The sequence below is a fragment of the Miscanthus floridulus genome, chromosome 17, assembly GCF_019320115.1.
Source record: "Miscanthus floridulus cultivar M001 chromosome 17, ASM1932011v1, whole genome shotgun sequence".
Lineage (NCBI taxonomy): Eukaryota > Viridiplantae > Streptophyta > Magnoliopsida > Poales > Poaceae > Miscanthus > Miscanthus floridulus.
Genome location: NC_089596.1, coordinates 26,908,931 through 26,921,766, shown reverse-complemented (window position 1 = coordinate 26,921,766; position 12,836 = coordinate 26,908,931). Strand labels below are relative to the sequence as shown.

Below are 12,836 nucleotides of genomic sequence, written 5' to 3'. Positions count from 1 at the left end.
CGTAGCAAAAGCTATGTACCTAGAAAAGCCAAAATACTCCCTCAGTCCCATAAAGAATGTAATTCTCACTTCTCGAGAAGTCAAACTTTTTTAACTTTGACTAATTATATATATTAACACATATTAATATTTATAATGCATATTAGTACTATTAATAGCTGAATATATTTTTATAATAAATTTATTTAGTGATACGAATGTCACTAATATTTTCTATAAAGCTAGTCAAACTTGAGAAAATTTGACCAGCACATATTTCATAGCGTCATCGCTATTTGGGACAAAGAAAGTAACTCATAATTTGGAATGGACGGAGTACATGTACATCCCAACTCGAGGATAACGTGACATACTTGTTGCTTTAGAGTGGACAACGACACTGTCACACTGGTCAGCATCGAACATCCATCATAATTGTTTCTTTCTATTTCCACTCTATCGACACCGGCGTAGGAGACATTAGAGGCAACGAGCGAGTGACGCTTTTCAACAAAACGAACAGGACCCTACGTCCGTCCGAGCTGATTGCGGCGAGCCGACCAGGTGCCTCTCCGCGCTCGACCTGTTCATGGTGGAGCCATGCCCAGAGATGGCACACTTGCTGGTCGTGACGTCACGAAGGACCTAATGCTGAAAGAGTTTGCAGCCTCACTCGCTATCAGCCGGACCACGGTTGGCGCTTCATTGGGGGTGCTGTGTTCTTCTAGGAAGACAACAGATGTCGACACAACACACCGAGTCGGTGGATCTAGGTGTGCCGCTACGAACACCCTTCCTAGACCTGAAGCATTTTGGGGGCTGGGCTAGGTTTGGGCCGGGCCAAAAAAAAGCCCGGTTATTTCGGACCGAAAAAATCCCACGCATGACCATCCCACTGGGCAGGTCAAGCCTAATTTCTCGGGCCGAGCCCGGTCCCCTGGGAGGGCCGCCCGCGCATTTTACGGTGTAAAATAGTAAAAAACAATGCTTCGTGCCGGGTTCGGGCCAAAATTTTTTTTTGGGCAGCAAGATCTGTGCCCAGGCCCTGTCTAGTAAGGCTTGTGGATGGGCTAAAACCCGTCAGGCTCAGGCTAGCCCGTGGGCCAGGTCAGGCTGGGCTTAGTTTGCTCAGATGTAACCCTCCCTATGCCCCGCTTAGTGGACAATGGACTCGCCTCGTCATAGACCGCTTGATGAAGATTTTGCAAACTCACGAAGACAGCGAGCTCAGAAATTTTGGTAAAGTTTGGTTTTAGAAAAAACATCAACAGGATTGTCCAAACTTAACATTTCAACAAACACGAGCAATTATCATAAACAAGTTATTTCAAAACTCATGAATTTAGGGAGAGTGAGTGAGGACTTGGAGAAAGTGGTGGCCCGATGGGCTCAGGTTAGGGTCGACGGAACCCTTAGTTTGATCGAGGGCCCACTAAGCTCGTGTTGGTTATGGAGGTCCTGAACGCCATGATACACGAGGCAGACCTGAGGGGACTGCTCTCGCCCTTCCCTGGCGACCACTTTGGACATCGGATGTCGCTGTACGCCGACGACCTGGTTCTCTTCCTCCTCCCCAGGCAGGAAGACTGCAGCTGCATACGTGCCATTCTAGACCTGTTCGCCGAGGCCTCTGGACTGCTCACCAATGTGGAAAAATGTCTCATTTCTCCAATACGATGCACTGAGGAAGAGGTTGCGCTTGCACTGGTCCAGCAGGTATTCCCATGCCAAGTGTCGCCTTTCCCTTGTCGTTACTTGGGAGCACCGCTATTGGTGGTCAGGCTGCCGAATTTTTTTTATATTTTAGGCATTTTTTTTAAAGTTTCTCACAAATAGACCCCTGGAGGAAAGATTTTAGAAAATAGACTCTTAGCTCGGCGCCATTGATGCTGGCGCCGAGCTAACACGTCTCGGCGCCAGCGTCTCTGGCGCCGAGCTCCTGGGCTCGGTAGGTGACATGGCAGGGAGCTCGGCGCCAGTCACTCTAGCGCCGAGCTCGGCGCCGTAGATCTTGGCGCCGAGCTCCCTGCCATTTAACCCCGGCCCAACCTTCCTGCCCGAGCGTTCTTCCTATTCTTTCTCCTCCCTCTCGGGTTTTTTCTCTCCCTACTTCACCCTATCTCACGAATCGGCATATTGGACCTTGAAAACTTTGATTTGATCCGTAGATCTTCGAGAGCAAGGTATCCTCGCTCCCCTACTAGTTTTTTTCGCATTGATTCGGTATATATTAGTCGGATTTTTGAACATAATAATCGTCATCACTTAGGGTTTCATTCTATCCCTCAATATATGTATTATACAACCGTAGGATGATGCCAAGGCGTGAAAAAGCTAGCAAACCTAGGTGCATATAGTTATGTTATGGGTTCATTGTTGTGCATCAAATAAGAAACCCTAAGTTTAGGGTTTAATGTTAACTGCTTTCGGTTCTTAGAAAGAAATTGGTTGTATTGTAGTTATGGTTCTCATTGATATTTATTTGTGATATTTTGATTTATATTTGTTAAATTACATCCGTTTTGTTAGATGCAAGAAATGTTTCGGGAGGAGTTTTGGCGAAAACGGGGTCGTCCTCGAGAATTATACCCCGACGTGTCCAGCAAAGATGCCCCCTTCCCTCCTGACATCCCTGTCCCTAACTGTGACTGTGGTTTCCCGGCCCATGTTTTTCAATCGAAACATCCGGATACATCGGCGCGTTGCTTCTACACATGCAATCATTTTAATGTAAGAAATTATTTCCACTATTCTTTTTCTTTATTTGTGTAAGTATGGAACTAATATTTTATTGGAATCTCGTTGTGTAGGACCATGAGAGGTGCTTTTTCTTTCAGTGGATCGACGGTGCAGACAAGTTTGATCCTAGGTACCTCCTTTTCGACGATTGGTTTAGAGGGAGACATCCACGTGAGCACTTTAAGCGGTGGGTTCCACCCCCCTAACCCTCCGCCAATGACGGCTAAGGAGAAGCACCTAGCCGTAATTAGACGACTCGAGGAACCTCCTCTATGTGATTGTAGAGATCGAGTTATGATAAACCCTGAGAATACGTTGGAGTTTGTGTGTCTAAACAAGCTTGAAGTAAGTGCAAAGTGTATGTGTTGAAATGTTGAGCTATATGTGTTCATGTACTAATGTCTACTTATTTAGGTGTTTTCAATGGCGAAGTATCATTTCAAGGAGTGGTTGTATGGTCCTAAGAACCAATGGCCGAAAGAACAGCGAAAGGTTAAGGAAAAGAAGAAAGAAAGGGTAATTTACAAAGCTCACGCCCAAGGAAGGCCTCCACTCGTGCTCTCCAGCCCTCTGACCTGCACTGTCCGGTGACTGGGTTACCGTGAATCCTTAGGCCTAGCATCTTCTGACAGTCCTGGAGCATGATTGTCATCTCCCCGAAAGGTAGGTGGAAGCTGTGAGTCTCTGGCCGCCACCTATATTAAAGACAAAGCAAGATTACTTATCAAAAAGTCAATCGCATGAACAAATGGCCATGAATGAAGGCAATGATTCAATTTAATACATGTCAACCAACGCAGTTATAGCCGCTGAGTTGAACTTGGACAACCCACGACAAACCTGAAAAGAGATGACATCCAGACTAGCTCTTTGCAGGAAAGGAGTGTACCTGTCGTCGTATCGCATGTCCTAGAACCCACTGTGGGTTCTAGGATGAAGGAGTAGAAGGTCCTGCATCGAATAAAACATAGTCTCCTGTTACTTCACGAACACATATACACTTACCAAATTTTGAACAAAACTTATAGATTATTACTTGCCCCAGCGCTATGAGACATCCTCGGTGGGTCGTCTCGTACGTCGGGTCAAGCAGGTGAAATTACGCCATCCTAGAAAAAAGTGAATGAATTAGAATTTCAATATACAATGAAACGTGAACTTAGAAATATATAAGTAATTGACACAAATACAAGCATAAATTGAGACATGCATAATTAATTAAATGAATACGACAAATATAAAATAATAAAATCAACCAATAGTCGCACCTCACTAATCTGCCAATGGCAACTTTGTGAATTGTGGCCAAGTCTACCGCACTTGCCGCACTCGTACTGCTCAGGGTCGGTAACAAATAGAGTTCCTCTCCCACGCCTCGTTCTTCCGGGTATCTGATCCATAACCATCCTGTGCCTCGTCCTCTGCCTCGATCCACGCTTGTTCCAATGGTAAGCTGGATCCGCAATGTACTTCAGCCCATCATATGGAGACCACTCTCCAGGGTCCCGAAAAGGCATGAAGCGGGGGCTCCATGTGTGCACAAGCGTGTTGACACTAAACTCATGAGGTATCCTCCTCTCGATATTATAGTTGCGATGCCTAGCTGCTGCCACCAAATGAGAACATAGAAAGTGGTACTGCCTTGGTTTACCACAAGTGCATTTGAAATCTTGGAGGACAACCACATGTATCCTTGACTCTCAGACCTCACCGTCAGACGTTGTACTGCCCCTATGCTTGACCTGATAAGTCCCTGTGGCATGGTCAAAGCATCTAACCTCATGTGTGCTAGCCCTTTCTCTTGCCTTCTTTAGGTGTGCCTTTGGTTTTAGAGCCCATATCTCTCCATCACTCTGCAACTGCAATGCATGGGTGTGTCTATCGTTGAACCAGGCAATAAGCTTATAGAAGGTGAATTGAACGGTTGCATTCACGGGCATACCACGTATCCCCAATAGCAACTTATTGAATGACTCCGCCATGTTGCTACACTAAAACTCATACCTCCATCCACCGGCGTCGTGAGCTCTCGTCCATTTCTCTAAATCCCTCATCAAACCTGTGAGCCATTGTCTACCTTCTGCATTTGATGCGGTTCTGACCTGCTCCAACTTTTCCTGAAAGTACTTGTCCTCAAGCTATCGAGCAGTCTCTTAGAACAGATCAAAGTTACCCTTCACACCATCCTTCTAGAGTAGATTCTCAGCAAGGTGCCGAATACACCAACGATGGTGCAAAGGTGCATACCTCTCTATCTGCTCTCGCACGGCATTAAGTATGCCCTGGTGCCTATCAGACATGACGCCAACCTCCCTGCTAGGCCCAACCACGTGTGTCCGGACTAGCCTCAAGAACCATCCCCAACTGTCATTGTTCTCCTTCTCAACCAAAGCAAATGTCAAAGGAACCAACTTGTTGTTCGCGTTACAGAACATGGCTATAAGAAGTGTGCCCTGGTATTTGCCAATCAAGAACGTACCATCAATGGAGAAGACAAGACAACAGTGCCTAAAGGCCTTGACACACTGAGGGAAGCACCAGAAAGCATGGAAGAATATCTGCCTCCCATCCTTCCATGCATTTGGTTTTGGGATGTACTCATAACGCATGCCTAGATTCACCGCTTTGATTGCATTGAAAAGAACTGGCAGCTACTCATACCCATCCTCCCAGTCCCCATATATCATCTTCCACGCTCGCTGCTTAGCCCTCCATGCTTTATCATAAGTTATCACATAACCTCCATACAATGCCTCAACAGTCCTGATAATTGTCCTCACCTTCATGTTGGGTTCTCCCTGCAAAATTCCCATCAATTGCTTGGCAATGAGGATAGATGTCAACTGCCAATGCCTCAGTGTCAGCTCATGGTCAGCACAATTATGTGACCCGACAACTTTTGTGATATTTCATTTTCCAGTTACCTGTTGCTTCCTTGCACAAACCCTCCATGGACAACGTTCCTTGTCACACACAACTGTGTAACAACACTCCACATATGAATGCAATACCTTGTAAGGTCTCTTTCGTATCACTACAAAAGCCTACAATCACCTCTTCAAAGCAGGAGGTCATTGAACACCCTCCCATTCTCAATTACCATGTTAGGACCAGCCTTAGGAGCTTCTAGGAGCTCATCATCACGTCCTTCTGCAAACGTCTGATCAGAATGAGCAAGATCGCTGAACTCGTGAACTCTAGGATCACGGCGGCCAGGAAAGATACGCCTCATCATCTCAATATCACTCTCAGTCAGCTCTCCAACAGGGCGATCATCATCAGAATTAAGAGCCCTAGCCATCTTATATGGCTCTGAATCATGCATAATTTCAACACTGTTGGAGCCATGAAATCCATCTCTAAAGTGCACTTGCACAGCAATAGAGGGCACATCCACATTCTCAGGAATGTCTCCTGCAACATAAGTAGAGAAATGAGGAAAGAATGAAAGAAATAGATGTAAGGAATGGGGTAAGCTCCCAAAAACCATACGGTTAGGACACTTACTCGGATGATTCTATGTCAAAGGGATCTCATAAGGAGGATCTATCATGGAAACATGAGTCTGACAACTATCTCCAACTACCACATTGGGGGTAGATTGAGCATCGAGAACCGTAGGTGCAATCTTCACATGCAGATAAAGTTCTAGAATGGGAGGGTCGATGTGTGCTTGCTGATCCATTACTGAGGTAAACCCATGAGGGATAGGATCAACTAACACCCGACGCACAACCACATTCAAACATTGTAGCTGGCTCTTCATAGCCGATCTCACATAGTTCTCCCACTGATTCGCACAACCAATTGAGATCATTCGCCTAAAGATGTTGGGAGGAGAACCTAGGTGCAGTACACCATCAACTGCAATGCCATCATCTCCAAGACAATGCAGCTCCTCTCGAGCTCTTGCAACCATCTCACTAAATGAAGGCCTATCATTGAATAGCACATGCACGCTTTGCATGTCAACAAACTCAATATATCCATAGCGATCGCTTTCAACGGTGCCTCCTTGATATATGGTCACTCGGGGCAGGATCGAGCGTGGCGTGGCATGGGCGCGGCACGGCACGGGCGAGGGCGGCCGGTGGAGGCGCGGGCGTGGGTAGCAGCGAAGCTCGGCTCTGCTCTGCTAGGGCGAGAGAGGGAGAGGAAGAGAGGAAGAGAGGCATGGGGCCCATAGATGATAAAGGCTCGGCGCCAGTCACTCTAGCGTCGAGCTCGGGAGCCCACCTACTGAGCCCAGGAGCTCGGCGCTAGGGACGCTAGCGCCAAGACGTGTTAGCTCGGCGCCAGCATCAATGGCGCTGAGCTAAGGGTCCATTTTCTAAAATCTTTCCTCCATGGGTCTATTTGTGAGAAACTTTCAAAAAAAAGGGCTAAAATGTAAAAAATTTGAGTCAAGCTGCAGCGCGCTGTGGAGCAGCAGCTGGTGGATGCCATTGCGAAGCACATTCCGACTTAGAAGGCCGACCTACTTAACATGGCTGGTAGGCTAACGCTCACTCAGGCGACACTGTTGGCCATACCAGTGCACGTCTCCATCACCTACTCCCTATCGGCGTGGGCTATCCGGCAAATTGACAAGCGCCGCCATGCTTTTTTTGTGGTGCGGAATGGATTCGGTGGTTGGAGGAAAATGCAAGATTGCATGGCCGGTCGTATGCACTCCAAAATACTATGGTGGCTTGGGACTGCCGGATATCAGAATTCTCTGTTTCACCCTTCGCCTTCGTTGGGAGTGGCAGAAGAGGGCTGCTGACGCGCCCCCATGGACGAAGCTTCCTTCAAAGCCAGAGAAACTTGTAAGCGCCATGTTCAACTGTTTCGTCGTGGTCGAGCTAGGTAATGGGGCCTCGGCTCGCTTCTGGTTTGACTCTTGGCTGCCGGCTGGGCCAATCGCAACCTTCACGCCGCACTTGTTCCGTGCTATTGGTCACCGCTTCTTGCTGGTGTCCGTCAAGGAGGCGCTCTCCGGACGTCGCTAGGTGCGCCACATCACCGGAGCGCACATTGCGCCGGTGTTGTACGAGTACGTCGACCTCTGGGAAATGCTGGAGGGGGTACACCTGCACCGCTTGTGAGTGATCGCTTCATTTGGCGTTGGACGCTGGATGGCACCTACTCCGCGTCCTCGGCGTACCGCTCATTCTTCCTTGGCATGTCTTCCCTGTTGGGAGCCAAGGAGCTTTGAAAGGCTTCCGCGCCGCCGAAAGTGAAGCTTTTCTTCTGGTTAGCCCTACACGGTCGCATTTTGGACGGCCGATCGTAGGAAGTGGCATGGTCTCCAGGATTCGGCGGATTGCGCACTCTACGGTCAGGAGGACGAAACGGTTGATCACTTGCTTGTCTCTTGTGTCTTTGTGAGGGAGCTGTGGCACCGTCTCCTGCGCCGCTATGGCTGGGATCGGTTCACGCCAATGCCAGGGGCGAGGCTTTCAGCTTGGTGGATGGACGTGAGGCGGCAGGTGCCTAAAGAGTTGCGCAAGGGGTTCGACTCGGCGGTGCTCCTCGTCTCTTGGGGGCTGTGGAAGGAACACAACTCCCGAGTATTCGACAATGCGGCCTGCTCGCCAACCTAGGCTGCACGACGCGTGCTAGAGGAAGGTGACGAGTGGATCGCTGCGGGTTTTACGGCTCTCTCACTGTTTCTAGTAGCCGCAGTGGTGCCCTAGGGCTCTTTACCTAGTTGTCGCAAATTCGCTCACCATGTAGAGCGTATCTGTTACGCCCACAGCGGTGGTTTGTACCATTCTCCTTCGAGGCATCTCGCCTTCGGCTAGTTGTGAACTCTACTCCTTCCTAATAAACAACACGTTCGGCTGGTGGACTGAACAGTGAATTTTGGATGGTTCTGGATGATTCAATAGTATTCTATGAGGGAAAATAAGCTTAAAGTGGACATGACCCGCCGAACGGGGTAAAAATATATGTGAAGTCTGTGTTGTAGAAAAAAAAGCTCATTTGGCTTACCTTCACGTGTCGAGTTGTACGTCGATGTCATGGGGTCTTGTCATGTTGGTGCATTTGGATGGCCGTAAGATCCCCACACTTTGTCTTTATTGTACCTAGAATCTTTATTCAAAATACAAAAGGGTCCTACTAGTACGACATGTACCACATTATTATTGGAAAATAGTTGTGTAACTGTGTGTAATGCTATTTTTGGAAAATAAATTGTGTTGAATGCATCTCGTCGTACATTTAAATGCATCGGTAGAAAATAAATTTTTTTTTGCACTTCGTTCATGACTAGCAAATATGCCCTTGCATTGCACGAACAAACGACGTGTTCGCTGGTTGGTTTCTGGGCTGGTTTGGGCTAGCTGGTGCTGGTTTGTTGTGAGAGAAAAACACTGTTGGCTGGTTGAATAAGCCTGGCTGAAATCAACAAGCGAACAGGACGAAAATAGATTTTGAAATTAGACAACATATTACCATTAAACGTAAGTTGTTCTTGTATGAGTATGTTACATGAATCTTGGTCACATACATGACACTGAGGGCACAAGGATACTTTGAAAGTAAAAAGAGTGGGACCGAAGAAATCGCATGATTCGGGTCATTGACTTGAAGTACCAAATAGTAACAGTACTGTAGACACAAGGGGCATTTTGAAAATAAAAAAGTGGATTGAAAGAAAGGCCTTGCTTTTTAATATTAGGCAGAGAATAAAGTAGCAAATATGCACACTTATCGCAACGGAAGGAAATAAGCTATCAATTATTCATGAAAAACGAGAACATGAATGTTACATATCTATTTCTGTTTATCCTACTATAAAATTATTAAATTGTAGTTTATTAATTTTTCGATGATCATGGCATAATATATGTAAAAATTGTCAATAATATTACAATATTCTACTAAGTCTATATCAAATTAAATACAACTTTGGAAGATTTTTTGCCATACTAAGAACAAAAATAGTTACCGTAAATATCATAGCTTTAATTTTGATACTATCCATGTGTTCTTAAAGTTAAATATTGAGTTATGTGATTTTCTTTGAGCACCAATAAAAATATCTAATTATAATATTTGATGTGAATCAACAAAGAATTACTAGTTGCTAATATGTGTCAAATGGTCGCCTATTCATTGCAGATTACGACGGAAGACCGTAAGAGATGGAGTAATCAGATTGCAGTGGGCTGAAAATTAATTAATTAAAGAAGATAATTAGCCCAAAAGCCCAAATAAAAACAAGCTTAGAAGCCAGGCGTGGGACAAACTCACAACCATGACGCCCCGATCGGCCGCCGCGCCTTCACCTGCGCCGAGCGCCGCCATCGCCATGGGGATGGGGGTGCTCACCAGAGAGAAGAAGAGGAGGCTGGAAGAGCGCCTCGCCGACCGGATCAGCAGCCTCCCCGACGGCGTTCTCGGCGACATCGTCTCTCTTCTCCCCACCAAAGACGGCGCCCGCACGCAGGTGCTCTCCTCCCGCTGGCGCCACCTATGGCGCTCCGCTCCTCTCAACCTAGAGGCCTGCGTCGACCCAGCTGTCCATGGCGTCCCTGCAGGCAGGGAGATCTCCCGCATCCTCTCCTCGCACCCGGGCCCCGCCCGCCGCTTCTCCGTCTCTTACGGCGACCACCACTCCGCCTTCCGCGCGAACCTGGGCGGCTGGCTCCGGTCCCCCGCCCTCGACAAGCTGCAGGAGCTCCAGCTCGACCACGTTAATTGGGTTCCAGAATCAGCAGTGCAGCGCATCTCGTCCACCCTTCGTGTCGCCACCTTCAGCCGCTGCAATTTCCTGTATGCAAAAAATGCCAGTGCGCTTCACTTGCCGCTTCTCAAGCAGCTGAGCCTTGTGAATATCCTCATCTCGGAGAGCTACCTCTGTGCCTTGCTCGCCGCCTGCCCTGCCCTGCAGAGCTTGCTGCTGCGCTGCGACTTTGGTAACTTCCCCCGAACGCAGATCGTGTCGCGTAGCCTCATAAGCATTGGTGTGCATTCTGGCTGGACAAACTTTAATAAGGTACATCAGCTCGTCATTGAGGATGCCCCATGTCTAGAAAGATTGTTATTGTTTGGAGGAAATAAGATCGACGTGTTGGTAATCTCTGCGCCAAGATTGCATATTTTGGGGAAACTCCGTAATTATAATTTTCCCAGGTTTCACTCTGGCACTTCAACTGTTCAGGTATGGGCATCATGCATTCTCACCTCCATTTGCCCACTACATGCATGAGACATGTGTTATTTCTAAACATGCTTTAAATTAAACTCAGGGATCAAACATTATTGCTAGCATGACGGCGGTGGTGAGCAGTGTGAAGGTTCTAGCATTATCTAATGTGAAACTCTGTCCGAATATGGTTCTTAACTTAATGAAGTGCTTTCCCCATTTGGAGAAGTTGTACATCCAGGTGACATTTGTACCAGAGTGTGCACGTGCATTCTTCTTCATTTACTCCTATAACATCGATGATTGCTCTAAATATAACTTATGTTCACTTTTGTTTTTCAGATAAAACGTCTTGAGGTGGAAAATTGGTTTAGTTACCAGGAAAACATTGGCGCCCTAGACATCCGTCTAAGGAAAATTGTGTTAGCAAACTATCAAGGGTACAAGTCACAGGTTAAGTTGGCCAAATTCTTTATATCAAATGCAAGAGTGCTGGAGTTAATGAGGTTTGAGTTAGTATTTGCAAGCGTTAGCTACAAATGGATTGAAAGGCAACATAGTCTGCTCGAGGTCGAAAAGAGGGCTTCGATGGGTGCACAATTGGATTTTGTATCTGGAAACATCTTGATTGGGTCATGCAGCCGAGATGCGGAAGTACATGATTTGTCAATAACGGACCCCTTCCAAAGGATTCATCAGTACGTCTGATCACACAAATGAAAGATATTTTATTTCAGGTAGGAATATCTAGCATGGTTTAATTTAGTCAGTTTGACATTTCATATCTCGCTTCCTGGAACACTGTAATTTGCCAACTGATTTGATGCTATATTTTTGTTTAATAAATGGAGAAGAGCCCTTGAGATATCCATTGTTATTTTCCACCATGTTGTCAATGTAATGATTGCAATTTTCATATATCCCCGTCTAATCATAAATACAGTCTAAACCATTCAGTTTTCTCCAAAAAAGAGATTGTTGTTACTCGTTACCTACTGTTTGGTTATTTGATTAGTAGCCACATGCCCATATCTTGTTGGCCGTCTGCTGTGGAAGTGTTCATGGTAATAAACATAAGTTCATTGGGAGTGAAAAATTGATTCCACAACCAGGTAAACATAACTTTTAATGTTGTATATTTTTTTTGCAGCTCTTGTAGCAGCCTCTATAATTAGAAACCAAGAGCCAGTGCCGTAAGTGCTTGAAAAACATGGGAAAAATTCTCACTGCCCCTGATAAAATCCAAAATCCTTTCAATCCCACTAAGAGGCCAATGCATGTCATTTACTTACTGAAGGCATTTAAGGGATTGCAAAAGTTTTCAATAGCACAAAAGAAATTGACCCACAAACTTGAGGTGCTCCTAGGAAGACTTCTCATTTAAGTTTAGATTGCCTTCGAGGAATGGAAAATAGAATGAAATCTTGGCAGGAAAGCTACTATTTAACATCAATGAAATTAGTGCTAGACTTCATTTCTTGAGCTTTAAGGGTTCTGTGTTCCGCTTGATTGCTAATCTCCAATTGTTCTTAAAATCACGTCATTGGTGACAAGCTTTATTGGGCTTGTCTGTAAGCAGGTAAGACCTTAATGTCTACTGCTGAACCTCAATTTGCAATGCAAGTGAAGAATGGATGTGGTCCTTTCGTTATAAGAAGCAAATGAGTATTTGAATTCGAGACACTAGAAACCGCTGAGTTGTTCTACCTAATTTTACTCATGGATCAACATCTTTTGGCTTCAAATTTGGTGCATATATGCTGACCATCCATTCAGGTGCACCTTATGCATGGCAAATTGGAAATTGTCCATTTTCAGTTGTGGTTTTTCAACAATGTTCATAATTCAGAGCTTGCTCTTGGGGAATCTTCTTTGAGGTTGTAAATATACTTGAACTACGTGTCTTGCTTGGGCGTTGACCCAGTTGTACATTTGCTGTTGGATCTCAGTCAACTGGCCATTGCCGTACATCCAGTGAAAA

At 46.0% G+C, this 12,836-nt stretch overlaps 1 protein-coding gene across 2 annotated transcripts; it reads left to right on the top strand.

The window, feature by feature from the left end:
- The first annotated feature begins 9,963 nt into the window (after positions 1 to 9,963).
- On the top strand, positions 9,964 to 12,535 carry LOC136518980 (putative FBD-associated F-box protein At5g38570). 2 transcript variants are annotated; one of them, XM_066512653.1, is made up of 4 exons: positions 9,964 to 10,870; positions 10,959 to 11,096; positions 11,198 to 11,592; positions 12,435 to 12,535. In XM_066512653.1, the coding sequence occupies exons 1-3, from the start codon at positions 9,965 to 9,967 to the stop codon at positions 11,561 to 11,563; spliced, it is 1,410 nt and encodes a 469-aa protein (XP_066368750.1). In that variant the 5' UTR covers position 9,964; the 3' UTR covers positions 11,564 to 11,592; positions 12,435 to 12,535. The 2 variants fall into 2 exon arrangements, with proteins under 2 accessions (XP_066368750.1, XP_066368749.1); XM_066512652.1 differs by lacking the exon at positions 12,435 to 12,535 and having other exon boundaries at positions 11,198 to 11,708.
- The last annotated feature ends 301 nt before the right edge of the window (positions 12,536 to 12,836 follow it).

Coding starts and splice junctions, on each gene's coding strand:
- LOC136518980 (XM_066512653.1), top strand. CDS start 9,965: ATGACGCCCCGATCGGCCGCCGCGCCTTCACCTGCGCCGAGCGCCGCC. Junction 10,871..10,958: donor CTGGCACTTCAACTGTTCAG/GTATGGGCATCA, acceptor AATTAAACTCAG/GGATCAAACATTATTGCTAG. Junction 11,097..11,197: donor TGGAGAAGTTGTACATCCAG/GTGACATTTGTA, acceptor TTTGTTTTTCAG/ATAAAACGTCTTGAGGTGGA.